We start from the raw sequence: 17708 nt of genomic DNA on the forward strand, positions 1-17708 counted from the left end.
CATCCAAGAGGCTCCCTGTGCTGGCCAAAGCAATTCAGTCTTGAAGGTTTATAGGCAAGAGAGGCCAGGACTGACAGAGCAAAAATACTGGATGTTTTCAGCTTGACTCAGGTCATATAGAAGCTGACATCTGTGTATGGGGAGTGACTCCGGGAAGATGACAGGTTTGGTGTCACTTTTATATGAATACCAGGAAAGAAAAGAACATCATTTCTGGGCTCACAGTCTGTGGGGCTATGAGCTAAAGTTTTCTTGTCAGGCCATGATGTACAGTGTGGAGGACTACATAGCCTTGGGCATCGATTCCACCAGCTGGCTTTGAGTTGGCTTGGGAGGGATTGGGAACTGAGTGTCAGTAACCCCTCAGAGCCTCATTTTAAAGGTGGGCTTGAGAACATTGCACACAATGGCTCACATCCGTCATCTTAGCAATTAGGACACCGAGGCAGAAGGATCATCAGGATCGCTGTCAAGCTCAGCTTGGGCTACATACGAGTTCTAGGCCAGTCTAGGCTGTGGAGTATGCGTCTCTCTCCCCAAAATAGTTATCCACTTTGAAGCCAAGCATGAATGCAAGAGGATCATCATAAATGCAAGGGCAGCCTAGCGGCCTGTCTTAAAATAAAAAAGAAAAAGGAGAAGGAAAAAAAAAAAAAAGAAAGAAAGAAAAATAAGAATACTCACTCTGTAGAACTCGTGCAAAGAACAAAGATGTTCAGCTCTCTGCACACATGGAGATAGCCCTCGTGCATGTGTTCAAAGGTGGCAGAAATGAATGGGCTAACAGAAAGGTTTGCAGGGCTACTCCTGGGGCCCTCAGCCAGCTGCTGAGGTAAAAGTCCTTGGTGTCTCTCCCTTGATCTACAGGAGGAAGAAGCTGTGAAAATGCACCCTCAGCCCCTCAGCCCCGAGATGTCCCCAGCCATTTCCACTAGGTGTAGCCTCTAGTAGCTTGTGGGTTTCATTCCCCCCCCCCCAGGAGAAGAGACAAACACCCATCTATCTGGAAGGTCAGTCCATACCTCTTCTGCCTCGTTGGCTGGAGCAACACACCACAAAACCCACTCCAGGCTGAAGACCTACTCGGCCTCAACCAAGAGGTCTGTACCGAGAGGACTACATTCCTGGAACCCACTGTTTCCTACAATGTATGTTTTCAGTGGCCAGTGCCTATTTTCTACCAGAGCCTCTGCTATTAATGGCTCAAGGGACCGCCCATGAGACTTCCTGTCAGACCATATTTCAGCACAGTCAACTGAGAACAAGTTAAGGCATGTCTGGGTTCTGCTGTGAGTGGACTTAGATGTTGGCCTTTGAAAGCTGCTGGTCAGCAAGGAGCAAATCCTCCTAAAGACAGGAATGTGTGTGGTCATCTCTTTCAAAGGAATTTTTACTCCCATGGGACAGTTTTGGTTTTTTTTGGCTCTGGCATCTCTTGCCACTTCCGTGAAACTTGATTCATTTGGGTTTCTCTTTTATTTCCACAGTAGAGTAAAAAAAAATTTTTTTTTGAGACAGGGTTTCTCTATGTAGCCTTGACTGTCCTGGATTCTCTTTGTAGTCCAGGCTGGCCTTGAACTTACAGTGATTTGCCTGCCTCTGCCTCCCGAGTGCTGGGAATACAGGTGGGCAACACCACGTCCGGCTCTAGAGTAAATTTTAATGTCTACTCAACATCCGTCTAGCCTTCAACAAGGGAAGTAGTCACTGCTTCCCAACGCCCCCAACCCCTGACTCAGGTCAAACACCAGGGAGGAGGTAAACTTTAAACCCCTTCCCAGATCTAGCCAATGGTCAGAATATTCTCCACAGTTGAGTGGAGAGTGTGATACGACTTTCTCATGTACTCTGGTGCCTCACATTTGACCATGTCCCCTGGAGGGGGAGACCTGGTGGCACTCAGGAAGGACAGCAAGTAGCCAAGAAGAGACTTGATACCCTATGAGAATATATAGGGGGACATAATCCCCCTCAGGAACAGTCATAGGGGAGGGGAATAATGGGAAAATGGGGGGGGGAGGAATGGGAGGATACAAGGGATGGGATAAACATTGAGATGTAACAAGAATAAATTAATAAAAAAAAAAAAAAGAAAAAAAAAAAAAGAAAGAAATTTCTATTCCTTCATTTGTAACACAGCTTAGAACACCAGTAAGTTTTTTGTTGGGACTGCTGAGGAAAATGGATACTCCCGTAAAAATGAACATAGCTCTTAGGGAACTTGGCAGGGAATTATTTTTTAAAATATTTATTTTTTGTATATGAGTGCTCTATCTGCATGTACACCTGCATGCCAGAAGAGGGCATCAAATCACATTACAGATGGTTGTGAGCCACCATGTGGTTGCTGGGAATTGAACTCAGGACCTTTGGAAGAGCAAGACAGTGCTTTTAACCACTGAGGCATCTCTCCAGCCCCAGCAGGGAATTAGTTGTTCAGGGCCACTGCATAGAGAGATGAAGATGCCAGCACGAAGTAGAGAAGGGCAGAGGCTGAATAAGGGTAAGCCAGTGGTCCTTTCCGAGTCCCTACATCAGACCACACCCGATTCATACCTAGTTTTCACTAATATGTATGGCAATCCACTTTACATCTCTATGAGGCACTATGCATTGATTCTTTCTCTTAGAACTTGGTCAGCTTAGTGCTTAGTCAGCACTAGCACATCTGCTCCATTGGCTTTCTCTGGATCTCCCAGTGTGAATGTGGTCTGAGCTTGGTTGAACTCAGCTTCCCTCCCACTCTGGTCATTTAATATTTATGATGGTGCTTCAGGGCCATTTGTTGGGAACTCTACCCTGACACCCAGAACTTCTAAGTTCTCCCAGGTAGATAACTCAGGCTGTCTTCACCTGGCTCTGTCTAGGAGCTATGTACCATGAGGAATCTGTCTCCACTGTCTCCTGGCTTTCAGTTCAAGCAAGCTGGGTTACTCAGGGAGTGTCACCACCACAAACCAGACTTGGGCATGAGAAGAGCTACACTCTGAGACAGTCTGGCAAAGCTCATGGAGACTGTAACACAACACAGCTGTTTTCTCCAAGGCCACATAACCAGATACACCTATCATATAGTCTCAAGCAGCCTAGACAGCCTGACTTCTAGCTAAGCAGATAATGGGCAGGCTTCCTGCAGAGATACAGTCTCTCAAATGGATGCTGGAAATGGTCAGCTCAGATTTCCCCCAATAGTGAATGAAGACACAGAGCCTCACTCCATCCTCCTCAGCCTGCCTCCTCTATGGTCATCATAAAGACCACAGACACTGTATATTATTCTAGAACTCAGACTAGGTTGATGGGACACTTACCCTCCCCACCCTCCCACACCAGGGAAGGAGTGAGGGTCACAGTTTTTTAATAAACTGGATAACCACATCCATAATTCTTGAGGAGCAAGGGAAGCTCAGGAACCTAATGTCAAAAGTGTTTAGCACTCCATGGAAACCGTCCTCCATATGATGCCACGTCACAGGCACCCCCAGATCTTCCAGCCTCTTCTTGTATAGGAGTGAGTGGTCTCGGATAAGGTCATACTCACAGCTCACAATGCAGGTTTCTGGGAGCTGAGACACTATATCGTCTTCTGCAATGAGGGGTGAGCAGGTAGCATTCAGTATGAACTTGATCTCCTCGTAAGCATCTTCATTTACAGGCCCCGGGGGTACAGGTTGGTAGCCTCGCTTCTTAAATCTCTCCGGGATGTGTTCTGAGCCCAACCACTTTCTGTATTTCTCCCAGACTTCGGGAGGCAGATGCTTACCGTTCTTGATGACACTTTTCCAGGAAGAGTTTATGTCTAGGTGACAACACCAGCAATAAAAGGCCAGATTCCAAGAAAGCAATGGGATATTGTCATTTTGTTGATAAGAAGGGCTCTGGAAATCTATGCTTTGCAGTAGGGAGTATATCAGAACCTGAGCCCGGAACTTGGGGAGATCTTTTCGGTTCATAACCTCTTGACAAACCACAGTGGCTGCATGCCCTCCTATGCTGTCCCCACAGACCACAACTCGAGCTGGATCCACTCCATACACATGCAGTGATCTCAGAAAGTGGACAGTAGCTGTCTCACAGTCTTCTTTCATCACTGGGTACTTGTACATGGGAGACTTTCTGTATCTACAGAGGAATCAAGGACCATAGATTATGTACAATGCTCGGCCTCGTCTGACTTCTCATATCTCAAATCCCCCTTCGAAGCCTGGAGAGGAGGAAGTAGGCAAGGGCCTAAACACAAATGTATCTAAAGCCCTCATGCCTGCCACATAGGTTCAGAGGAGGTAATTACCATTCCAATTGGGAATGGGTGTGATATTGTTTAGATGTTCCAGTGGCCATGCTGGACACTGCTAACCCTAGGCAGAGGAAATGTAACCTGTCTGCCCCAGGCAGGGCTGGTATGAACTCTTCCAACCAAAGGCAAAGTGCCACACCCAGTCCCATCAGCCTCCAAATGACAGGGTTAAATGATGTGTTTATCCACAAATACTTCCTGCACCAAGGAAGGGAATCTAGTCCACTCTCTCTCCTCTCTCCCTTTTTTTCTCATTAATGGCTCCTCAGGGCACAGCCCTCCTGTATTTTCTGCTCCAATTCTATTGGCTTCAAGCTTAAACCTCAGACCCTCTCACTACAAATCATAGATGTTTGCCTGTGTGTTCCCATTGCCCCCTCTCTCACCCGACTGATGCCACGACAGAGTCACAGTCCTTGGCCAAACGCAAGCATATGTTGTGGTGGGTTCCTGGAAAGACAAAATTAAATGTCACATTTACTAGGACATTTTCATTCTCCAGCCTTTGTGGCCTTCCTCTTCTTGTAAACAGAGCACCTGCGTTAGCTGAGCAGATCATGAAATAGCTTCTGGTTGTAAATAGCCTGCCACCTTTTCACTGTGTTGCTTCTGTGAGCTGCAAGGACAACAGTTTCCAAGATGCCCGTGACCTGATGCACTCTACCACTTATCAAAAACACCCCAAAGTGAATAGAGCACAGTGCCTTGTTGTGTGAAAGTGGCATTCTCTTATATCAATTTAGGAAGAGGTCAGACCATTGCATAATGTGCCACCAAAATGATCTGTGCCTACAAATTGCCCTGGGTTTTCCTGGTCCTAACAGTAGACTGTATACCAGAAGAAATGATCATTCTTTTTTTTTTTTTTAACTTAAAAAAAATTTATTATGTATACTGTGCTCTGCCTGCACATACACCTGCAGGCCAGAAGAGGGCATCAGATCACAGTATAGATGGTTGGAAGCCACCATGTGGTAGCTGGGAATTGAACTCAGGACCTCTGGAGGAGCAGTCAGTGCCCTTAGCCTCTAAGCCATCTCTCCAGCCCCATCATTCTTTTTTAAAAATATTTATTTTACTTTTACGTATGTGCATGTGTTATACACACTTGTGTGAATGTGTTCCACAGAAACAAGGGGGGAGGAGGAGGAGGAGGAGGAGGAGGAAGAGGAGGAGGAGGAGGAGGAGGAGGAGGAGGAGGAGGAGGAGGAGGAGGAGGAGGAGGAGGAGGAGGAGGAGGAGCTGCTGCTGCTAGGTCTACTGCTGCTTCTAGATCTCCTGGAGCCAGAGTTGTAGTCAGTTGTATGATGCCCCACATGGGTGTTAGGGGCCCAACTTGGGTCCTCGGGAAGAGCAGCACATGATCTTAACTACTGAGCCATCTCTCTAGCATCCACCCCCTGAGGGACCTTTCTTTCAGTCCCATTTAGCCAGGTGACAGGGGACTTGAAGAAGCCAGAAGAAAGGTTCTTTCTTACTCAAGCTCCCCAGGATGCTTCCACCACCATGGAAGAAGATGATGCCAGTCCTGGGGGTGGAGGAGGGTTCCTTGGGTTTGTACAACTTCACAGGGACTGTCCCAAAGTGAATATCTGTGACTACAACATCAGGGTCTTTCTTGAGTGGCTTCAGATCATGCAGAAAACTGGCAAACTGGGCCGCATAACACAGTCCCAGCTTCTCAAAAATCATCCCCTGTTAGAGAGAGAAGAGGCAATGGGTTGTGGATTAGGCACCACTCACTTTGCATGCCCCTGGGAGCCTGTTGGCCACATTTATCCTTCCTGGTGCCAAGAAGGATCTTGGAAAATATTGGTCAGACTGGACCATAGACCTCCTGTGCTTCTTCCCTCTCCTAAGCAGTCTCACGAGGCACCTGCAGTTAAAGCCACACTTACCCATGTGGCTCCACCACCAGATCTACTCCTCTTCCTAACCTTTTGCCAGCCATGACAAACCAGGCCTCTGGCCATCCCTTGAGGATCCCTTTTGAAGACTCTTGTTCTACCTAAGGTCTGGGCATTGTCTTCTCTCCAAGGAAGAAAGCCTGGCTCTCCCAAATATTGCCATGGAGGTAATGTTTTTGAAGAGGGAGAGAAGGTTGTTTTCCTATCTTTCCATGGCATCTACTGAATTGTTTTTGGAAAAAAATGTGATGTGAAAGGTTTTTCTCTTTAGGAAAATTAGGAATGAGGAAGGAAGTGCAAAGATGTATGGGCCAGTGATGTCAGTGCAGGTGGAGGCCCATGGGCGGTTATTGTATTGTTTTTTTTTTCTTTATTTCTTTTTCTTTTTTGTTCTTTGTTTTTAAGACAGGGTTTCTCTGTATAGTCTTGGCTGTCTTGGAACTTACTCTGTAGACCAGGCTAGCCCCAAACTCCACCTGCCTCTGCCTCCTGAATGCTGGGATTAAAGGTGTGGGCCACCATACTGGGAAAAATTTATTTTATGTATGAGTCCTCTATTTGCGAGTATCCCTGCATCAGATCACATTACAGATGGTTGCGAGCCACCATGTTGTTGCCAGGAATTGAACTCAGGACCTCTGGAAGAACAGACAGTACTCTTAACTACTGAGCCATCTCTCCTGCCCTATTGTGTTATCACTGATATCTAGCTAAAGGTTTTCAAATATAAATATAAATATAAATATAAATATAAATATAAATATAAATAAGTAACATTCTTCTATATCCATAGACCAGTGTCTGGCTCAGCCATCATCAGAGAAGTTTCCTCCTGCAGGAGACGGTAACAAATACAGAGACCACATCTAGACGGCGGACAAATAATAAATTATAAATGGGACATCTCCAACAAAATCCTCTCCTGAAAGCTCAGGGGGAAGGAGAGGCAATGGGGCTAGGTGACAACAAGGAGACTGTGTCTTTGAGGCAGAACAGAATTGACACACATAGGAACTCACAGAGACTGTGGCAGTGTGCACAGGCCTATGCGGGTCCAAGCGAGATGAGGTTCTAGTGCTAAGAGGGAAGTGGACACCAGCTCCCACCCCTGACCAAGAGTGGAGTCTTATGGGTAAACAAACCGCATTGAAAGGGGGGTTGCATACCCAGCAGTAGATGCCAACACAATATAATCTCAGTGCTGGTTCTTAGACATGTATTGTCTCATAAGGCTTGTTTTGGCCTTGGCTGTCCTGGACTCAGTTTGGAGGCCAGGCTGGCCCCAGCTCACAGTGATCCACCTGCCTTAGTCTCCCCAAATGCTAGGAATAAAGTTGTGACCCTTGGCTGGGCTTTTTTTTTTTTTTAAACCTTGCTGGTAGTTTGCTTTGCTATTATGATTTATTTATTTATTTTTTGTTTTTTTTTTGAGACCCGGGTTTCTCTGTGTAGCCCTGGCTGTCCTGGAAGTCAACTCTGTAGACCAGGCTGGCCTCGAACTCGCAGATCTGCCTGCCTCTGCCTCCCGAGTGCTGGGTTTAAAGGCGTGCGCCACCAGGTCCAGCTTCCCTCTGCTTCCCTGCGTGCTTTGTTTTATTCTGGTTTGGTTTTTCTTCATTGGCCTGTTTTTTTTTTTTTTCTCTGAAGATAGAGATAAAGGAAGCATGGAGTCGAATGGGTAGAAAATGGGGAGACACTGAGAGGAAAGGAGGGAGGGAAACATATCAGAATATACTGTATGAAAAAAAAATTGCAGCTGGGCGTGGTGGGGCACGACTTTAATCCCAGCACTCGGGAGGCAGAGGCAGGTGGATCGATGTGAGTTCGAGACCAGCCTGGTCTACAAAGTGAGTCCAGTGCAGCCAAGGCTACACAGAGAAATCCTGTCTCAAAAAAAAAAAAAAAACCAAAAAAATAACAACAAACAAACAAACAAACAAAATTCCAAATGAATAAGTAAATAAATGAATAAGTGGACACTCCCTGGGTCTTTCCAGTAGTTTCTAGTCCTAAATCACAAGCATTTTGGCTGTGAATGAAGCTTGTGGTCTCATCTCAGACCATTTTTTTTTCTTTTTGGGGTGTGTGTAGTATGTTGGGTGTATGTGTTGTATGTACTTGTTAGTGTAGGTGTGTGTACATCTGTGTGTACATCTATGTGTACACCTGTGTGTACATCTGTGTGTACATCTATGTGTACATCTGTGTGTACACCTGTGTGTACATCTGTGTGTACACCTGTGTGTACACCTGTGTGTACATCTATGTGTACACCTGTGTGTACATCTGTGTGTACATCTGTGTGTACACCTGTGTGTACACCTGTGTGTACATCTGTGTGTACATCTGTGTGTACATCTATGTACACCTGTGTGTACACCTGTGTGTACATCTGTGTGTACATCTGTGTGTACATCTATGTGTACATCTGTGTGTACATCTGTGTGTACATCTATGTGTACATCTATGTGTACATCTGTGTGTACATCTGTGTGTACACCTGTGTGTACATCTGTGTGTACATCTGTGTGTACATCTGTGTGTACACCTGTGAGCACATCTGTGTGTACATCTATGTGTACATCTGTGTGTACATCTGTGTGTACACCTGTGTGTACACCTGTGTGTACATCTTTGTGTACATCTATGTGTACACATGTGTGTACACCTGTGTGTACATCTGTGTGTACATCTATGTACACCTGTGTGTACACCTGTGTGTACACCTGTGAGCACATCTGTGTGTACATCTATGTGTACATCTGTGTGTACATCTGTGTGTACATCTGTGTGTACACCTGTGTGTACACCTATGTGTACATCTGTGTGTACATCTGTGTGTACACCTGTGTGTACACCTGTGTGTACATCTGTGTGTACATCTGTGTGTACACCTGTGTGTACACCTGTGTGTACATCTGTGTGTACACGTATGTGTACATCTGTGTGTACACCTGTGTGTACACCTGTGTGTACATCTGTGTGTACACCTATGTGTACACCTGTGTGTACACCTGTGTGTACATCTGTGTGTACATCTGTGTGTACATCTGTGTGTACATCTGTGTGTACATCTGTGTGTACACCTGTGTGTACACCTGTGTGTACATCTATGTGTACATCTGTGTGTACACCTGTGTGTACATCTATGTGTACAAGTATGTGTACATCTGTGTGTACATCTGTGTGTACACCTGTGTGTACATCTGTGTGTACACCTGTGTGTACATCTATGTGTACATCTGTGTGTACATCTGTGTGTACATCTGTGTGTACACCTGTGTGTACACCTGTGTGTACATCTGTGTGTACACCTGTGTGTACACCTGTGTGTACATCTGTGTGTACATCTATGTGTACATCTGTGTGTACATCTGTGTGTACACCTGTGTGTACACCTGTGTGTACATCTGTGTGTACATCTGTGTGCATGAGGAGGCCAGAGGTCAACACTGGATGTCTTCCTTTCTTTTTTTCTTTTTCTTTTTTTTTTGGTTTTTTGAGACAGGGTTTCTCTGTGTAGCCTTGGCCATCCCAGACTCACTTTGTAGATCAGGCTAGCCTCGAACTCACAGCGATCCACCTGCTTCTGCCTCCAGAGTGCTGAGATTAAGGTCATGCGCCACCATACCCAGCTTGGATGTCTTTCTTCAATTGCACTCCATCATGTTTATTTATTCAATTATTTATTATTTTATTATGTTTATTTAAGTGTGTGTGTGTGTGTGTGTGTGTGTGTGTGTGTGTGTGTGTGGTGTCTGTGTGTTACAGAGGTCAGAGGACAACTTGAAGGGAGTCAATTCTGTTCTACCATCATGTGGGACCCAGAGAGAGAACTCAGGTCGTTAGGCTTGCTAACAACCAACATTAGCTGCTGCGCCACCTTCCTGATCCATCTAATTTGTTTTTGAGACAGGGTCTCTTTAGGCTCAGACCGCGCCATTCTCAGCTCTGTGCTTGGCTTCTTATGATCTGAACCCAGGCTCTCAAGTTTCAGCAGCAGGCACTTTACAGATTGCACTGTCTCCCCAGCTCCACAGAAAACTTTATTTTTATTATTATTATTAATTAATTAATTTATTTATTCACTTTACATTGGTTGTAGTGAGCTTCTTCCTCTCCTCCAAGTCCTCCCTCCTCCCCCATTCTCCCTGCCCTAAAACCCAGAAAGGGAAGACCCCCCCTACCCACCCACCACAGCTCATCAATTCACATCAGGACTGAGTGCATCCTCTTCCCCTGTGGCCCAGCAAGGCAGGTCCCATCAGGGGGAGGTGATCAAAAATCAGGCAACGGAGTCCATGTCAGAGACAGTCCTGCTCCCTTTACTATATAATAAACACATGGAATTCATCCAGGAAGGCAGTTTCCTATGCCCATAGCTGTCAGACAAGTAATGTGTGATGCGATGACGCACACGCATGGACAGATAAGTGTCGGCTGCCATCTGATAGCACCCTGCGCCGGGATAGGTGAGGAGAGCACAACCCCTCATGTCTGTAGCAGATGAAGTAACTCTGCAGACAAAGCACCTGTGATTCCTCTTGTACTAGGGTTACACTGGGGACTGCACGCTGCTAACTTGCAGCCCTCCATGGCAGGAGAGGCTACAATCAGAAGTTAGCAGTGAAAATATGGTATCTGATCCATCAAAGCTATGGGCCCCTTGCATTCTGACCTTGGAGTGAGCAAGCCATGGGCTTCCTGCTGCCTCGCTGTGTTTTCCTCCTGGGCCTGGCCTCTTCAAGCTATTTGTTGCTAGATTCCTTGTGAGCTTTCTTAACACTGGCTGGGCCCCCTTCCTCTCCTAGCATGGACTGCAAGCTCCCTGGAGGCAGACTTTCCCTAGGACTTTCTCTTCCACCCATCCCTGAGCTCAAAGACTGGGCTATGAAAACCACACAGTGGTTGAATAAGACACCATTACAGAAAAGAATTAACACTGACTGTGTAACACATAAGGAGGGTTTACCCTACCGTGGATGTTGCAATACACCCTCTGGATAGTTCAACTCTGGGATCCCTGAGAAATGCAACAGGGGCTGCTAGGATCCCATATGTAGCAGACAGAGAATCTGAGACTTGGTAACTAGAAACTTGAACTGTAGACTACAAGAAGAAATGCAAAGGGGGAAAACTGAGATTCTAGTCGGGCCATTTGCAGAAGCAGGCCCAGGGTACCATTTTAAGTCTGGTACATTTGGCTTAACGTAATGATCTCCAGGTCCACCATTTTTTCTAAAAATATACTTTCATTTTTTTAAATGGTTGAGTAAAATTCCATTGTGTCTAGGTGTGATGATGCGCATGTTTACTCCCAACACTCAAGAGGCAGAGGCAGGCCAAACTCTCTTGAGTTCAAGGCAAGCCTGGTCTACATAGTGAGACCTTGGCTCCTTTTTAAAAATTTGTGCATTCCTATTGTATATTTTCTTCATCTATTTATCTGTTGGTGGATGTCTAGGTGATTTCATTCCCTGGATATTGTGAATAGAGCTGAATGAACATGGATGCATAAATGTCTCTGGGGTAGGATATAAATTCCTTGGTCATTACTGTAAGTGAGATGACCCAGGCAAAAATCATGTTCTCTCTCATGTCTGAACCCTAGCTTATAATATTTATATGTGTGTGTAAAAGTGGTTTTGAGTGTGGCTATGAGCTATGAAATAGGAAAGAGGTTATGAGATGGAGAGAGGGGCTTTAAAAATGGGAGACAAAGCCATAGGGCCCATGGATATGAAGATAGAGTGGAGGTTACAGGGGGTAGAAGGGTGTAAGAGAGCAGGTTAGGAGGAGAATTATTTAAAAAGCACATTTTTCTTTGAAAATGCTGTTATGAAAACTAGTATTTTGTATAACAACTGTTTTTAAAAATTAGGGTTTTTTGTTTTCTGTTTTTGTCTTTTGTTTGTTTTTGAGACAGGGTTTCTCTTCATATCCTTGGCTATCCTAGAACTCACCATGTGGACCTGGCTGGCTTCATACCCACAGAGATGCATCTGCTTCTACCTCCCAAGTGCTGGGATCACCTGGGCCACCACACCTGGCCTTAAAAAACATTTTTAAAAATCGAACAAAGAATTTGTTAAAGTTAGGTTCTATGGGGCTCATCAGTTTAGAGTGATGACAACTGCTCTTCCAGAGGACTCATGTTCGATTCCTAGCACCAACATGGTGGCTCACAACCATCTATAACTCTAGTCCCAGGAGAATCTAATGCCCTCTTCTGGTACCTGCGGGTACTGCACACACATGGTGAACAGATATGCACACCGATAAAACACCCACACACATAACATAAATAATTTCTAATGTTTTTAAAAAAGTGTGTTCTATGGTTCTGCTCATGTCTTCACCTAACATACTAGTTTGCTTTCTGTTTTCTTAATTCTGTTGCTTGCTGACTCTAGCTAGCAGATCTCTGTAGTCACAGAAGCTCCAAAACTCATCCCTACCTTCAGCAAAGTACTGAGGGCTAACAAGGATGGAGATTGACTTTTTCCTCTGTATTAACGGAGTACCATAGTTTGCACATTCCATGGTGATGCTATTTATAGGTGGAAGAGCCTTTGGGAAGAAAGGCTTAGTGGAGGTCACTGGGGACATAGGCTGATCAGGGAAGGTAGAGTGTAAGGACAAAATCTCAGCCAGGAGGAAGTCACACATACCATGAATCCCACCACTCAGTAGGCAAAGGTGGGCAGATCTCTGAGTTCGAGGCCAGCCTGCTCTACAGAGTAAGTTCTAGACAGCCAGGGCTACACAGAGAAACCCTGTCTTGAAAAAAAAATCATAATCTAATGATGCATGCACTCTAAAATACACGGTGAGGGCCATTCTTTTGTATGATAAATACAAAATGAATTTTAAACAAGGCACTATGGAATCTCAGACCTTCTTTCTCTATTGTTCCTTGCGACATGAATAGTTTTCCTTAGCCATATCCTCTCTCTCCCAAAACAATAAGGGCGACATCACAAGTTACAACCTCAAAATCCATGAGCCTAAATGACCTTTTTTGCTTTGTAGATCAATTGTCTCGAGTATATTGTTATAGCAATGGAAACATCGAGAAAGCAAACATCCATTGAATTGTGGATAGTACTGAAGCATCCAGGATCTGATTTATACTAACTTCTATCCTCAGCCCTCAGGTGAAGGAGACAAGCAAAATATAAACTCACCCATGTCATTGACAAGTGTAGAAAGCAACTGAGGAATCGCAGCCTCATGGGGTGAGTGATGCCTTCCGGGATGTGTTCGATCCAAAAGTGTTTACAGATCACCCACAGCAGAACCCCCAGCGAGAGCACAGACACAGCACCTACAAGGATTGTCAGGGCCAGAACCACCATGCTGCTTCCACTTCAAAGGAGGCCAAGTGTCACCTGAGCCTGCCACAGGCCGTAGAACACAGTGCAGATCATCAGGCCTCCTTTATACGTCGCTGACTTCCCTCTCCACCTCCTTGCTTCTGGTAATCTGGCCCAGCCCAGGCAAGGAGTCACTTAAGGACTGAGGGGAGGGCGTGGTTGTAGGCCAGGACCCATGCAGAGGAGAAAGTGGTCCCTACAGCCTCTTTCAGAAGGGAAGAGATCGCAGTTCCTACTTAAAATCCTGGCATCAGTTCTAGATAGGGCATTGGGTAAGCCACAGAGTTGCTGCAGTCGTTAGACACTTGCCCTTAGACCTTATTGTCTACACCCCAATTCTAGTGTGACAACACTTACTATTCCTTAACTAAGTGAGGCGGCTTTAGGGCGTTTGTGCTTGCTGGTTCTCTGTGTAACAACCCCCCATCCCCCCACATACCAGATGAAAACTGGATTCTGTTCTTCCTGTCCTGCCTGCAGCTGCTCAAGTGTCACCTTCTCCTAGCTAGCTGGTCAAAATTTCAGTACATCACTACCAACAGCCCCAAGGGCCCTGTCCCACCACATGACTTAATTTTTATCTGTGGCTTTTATCATCACCCAAGATGTCTGTCCCTAGACTGTAGAACATACCTTTTGAATGCAGAAATGTTTCCATTGTTATCCTTCTTTTAACATTTATTTATTTATTTATTATTTTATGTGTGTGAGTATTTTGCCTGCACATGTGTCTGTTCCTCACGCCTGTCGGGTGCACTGGATGCCATAAGGCAGTGTCAGACCCACTGGAATGGAGTTACAGATGATTGTGAGCTACCACGTGGGTGCTGGAAATTGAACCCAGGTCTGCTGCATGAACAGCCAGTGCTGTTAACTACTAAGTCATCTCTCCAGCCCTCAACTCTGTGGCTTTTATGCCTAGAGGCTGGATCAAGGTCTGGTTCTTTGTCAGGACTATGCAGATCTCCACCATTCCGAAGGATTGATAAACAGGTTTTTTTTTTCTCTCTCCATTGTAAAAGAGGGAAGCTTAAGCATGCCTGTTTTCTAGGTCAGGCAAGACATTAAGGCAGTTTTTACAACTTTTCCTAGCAAGGAGGTCCTACATCATCATAGTAACTGCCTCCCTGTGGTGGTTGGCTTTAATTGTCAAATTAACGCAACCTAGAGTCAACTGGGAAGAAAGTCCACATGAGGAATTGTTCACATTAGGTTGGTCTGTGGACAATGCCTATAGGGCATTGTCTTAGTTAAACTACTCGATGTACGAAAACCCAGGCCACTGTGGGCAGCACCATTCCCTAGTCAGGGGGTCCTGAACAGTGTAAGAACAAAGGAATGGAGATGAGTGCAAGCAAGCAAGCAAGCAAGCAAGCAAGCAAGCAAGCAAGCATGCATGCATTAATTTCTCTGTGCTCTTGCCTGTGGGGGCAATAAGCTGTTTGAAATTCCTGCTTTGATTTATCCCACAGTGATGAACTGTAACCTGGAATTATGAACCTGAATGAATCCCTTTTCTCCCCTAAGTTGTTTTTCATCAGGGTATTTTATTTCAGCCACCAAAATGAAACAAGAATATTCCCCAACCTGGTAATGGAACAGAAGCTTTAAAAAAAAAGGCGGGGGGGGGGGGAATTTTACCTCTCAAGAGACATTGGGCCAGTGCTTGGAGAACTGTGGGTGACAGGTGATCTGGATATTAGCATCTCATAGACATATATTGGCCCTTGCAACACATAAGTGTCTGATCTAGCATGTCAACACAGCTGAGGTTAAGAAACCTCATGCTGGGTCTGCTCAGTGCTGACGTTCTAATGAGGAGAATGTTACTGACAGTTTCTACGCTCTTTTGTGCAACAAACCCATCAGCCAATGCAAAGCCTTCGTGTGAGTGTGTCATTCCACACACTCAACAGATGGCCATGATAGAAACAGCGAACAACGATAGGAAAACAGCACGCTCTCCATACACACTCGTGTCCCTTGTGAACGAACAGGAAAGCTCTGGCCATGGGCATGGGAGCCTGGAATGCATCCTGGCCAGTGGGGTGTGAATAGAGATGGCGGAGCCTCTGCCTGGCCTTGGAAGGTCTCCACAGCCCTCCACTGGCTGGCTGTAGAGCATCTAAAGATTCTCTCATGCTTTTCCTCTCTAGAAAAGAAGGGCTCCTGAGGGTGATTCTTAGCATATCACACCCCTGTGGCAAGCTTGGAGGGGAGAGGCATGGGATGGAGTGGGAAGGCCACTGCTGTAGTCTGTGAGGAGAGCTGGTGTGGGAGAAAGGAACACAGACCAGAAGTTTTATTCATTTGTAAAAATGAAGCCAGGGTTATTTTCTCTGCAGTAAGCTTTGGGCTACATCCTTTGTGTATGTTATGGCATGACAATGAGTTCAGTTGGTACACAAGTCAGGGCTCAGTCATCCTTGACACTGTTCCAGGGTTCTGCTGCTCCTAATTCCTCACTCATGTTAATCCAAATAGCAGTCTTTTGTGAACTCGCTTATGTTGGCTAGGCCTTTGTCAACTTGGCACAGTCTTAAGTCATTTGGGAGGAAGGAGTCTTAACTGAGAAAATGTCCCCATAAGGTTGGCCTGCAGGCCAGGCTGTAGTGTACTTTTATTTATTTATTTATTTTGATTAATGATCTATGTTGGAGGGCCTATCCCACTGTGGATGGTGCCACCCCTGGGTAGGTGGCATTGGGTTATATAAGTCAGGAGGATCAGGGCAAAAATCCGGGTTCCTCTATGGCCTCTGCTTCAGTTCCTGAATCCAGGCTCCTGCCTTGAGTTCCTGGCCCAACTTCCCCCAGTGATGGAATGTGGCCTGAGGGTTATAAGCTGAAATAAAACCTTTCCTCCTCAAATTGCTTTTGGACATGTCCTTTTAGGACAGCAATACAATCCCTAGCTCAGACATCCCCTCTATGGACGATCTAGGCGTAACATCCCAGGCCCACTCTGACCTCCACAGCTGACATGAACTTTATAGGACAGTAACTAACATGACACAGTGTGGCACAAGACTCATACTTACAGACTAATCCACCACTTAGAACTCCCACCTGTAAGCATGGACAGACATCTCAGTCCCATAGAATGTTCGCATACAAGCATGGAGACCTAAGTTTGGATCCCTAACACCCATGTGAAAAGCTAGGCATAGCAGCACACACCTGGAACCCTCAACATTGGCATGGTGTGGTGGGGGTGGGGTGCAGGGAGCTTGGCTGAGGCTTGCTGGCTTGCTAGTCTGGCTGAATAGGTGAAAAATCAGGTTCAGTAAAAGACCATCTCATGGTCTTTCAATAAGATGGAGGGCTGTCAAGACGGCTCGGTGGGTAAAAGAGTTTGCTACTAAGCCTGATAACCCGAGTCTGATCTCTGACACCCACACTGTAGAGAGAACCAATGTCCATAAGTTGTCCTGTGATCTCCATATGCACATGCATATTCTCTCTCTCTCTCTCTCTCTCTCTCTCTCTCTCTCTCTCTCTCTCTCTCTCTCTCACACACACACACACACACACACACACACAATAAATAAATAAATAATTTTAAAGTGGCTAGAGTGATGTGTTAGTGGTTAAGAGTGTGCACTGCTCTTGCAGAAGACCCAAGTTTGGTTCTCAGCACCCATGTGGAACAGTTCACAATTCATTACATGTAAGTCCAACTCCAGGGGAAATCTGACCTCCTCTTTTGACCTCTGTAAGACACTCATACACACATGGCCCACATGTACACATACACAAAAGTAAATCTTAAAACAATTAACAAAAACATAAGATGAAGAAGTGATTGAAAAAGGCACGCAACATTAATCTCTGACTCTGCATACACACACACATACACACACATGGTAACCCACTGTTTAGATAACTCCTATATGAATAAAGGTTTTAATTTTTATTTAAATTATTATTATTATTATTATTATTATTATTATTATTATTATTATTATTATTATTATTACTACTACTACTACTAGGGTGTATGTAGGCATGTATATTTTTAAGCTATTTTATTGAGGTTCTTTATACCTCCACCTCCCTTCTCTCTCTACCCCAATCCCTTCCAACACCCCAACACCAGGTAGGAAAGAAAGAAGATTAGTGAGAAGAG

The 17708-nt window shown here is 45.3% G+C and overlaps 1 protein-coding gene across 1 annotated transcript; it reads right to left on the reverse strand.

Annotated features, from left to right (window-relative positions):
• Positions 1 to 2260: 2260 nt before the first annotated feature.
• Positions 2261 to 13676, reverse strand: LOC127211439 (arylacetamide deacetylase-like 3). The gene is made up of 4 exons (XM_051171317.1): positions 13392 to 13676; positions 5776 to 5992; positions 4684 to 4747; positions 2261 to 4122 (listed from the first exon to the last, which is right to left on the reverse strand). Exons 1-4 carry the CDS (start codon positions 13560 to 13562, stop codon positions 3348 to 3350), a joined length of 1227 nt encoding a protein of 408 aa, XP_051027274.1. The 5' UTR covers positions 13563 to 13676; the 3' UTR covers positions 2261 to 3347.
• Positions 13677 to 17708: the final 4032 nt, after the last annotated feature.

This window comes from Acomys russatus, chromosome 29 (assembly GCF_903995435.1).
Source record: "Acomys russatus chromosome 29, mAcoRus1.1, whole genome shotgun sequence".
NCBI lineage: Eukaryota > Metazoa > Chordata > Mammalia > Rodentia > Muridae > Acomys > Acomys russatus.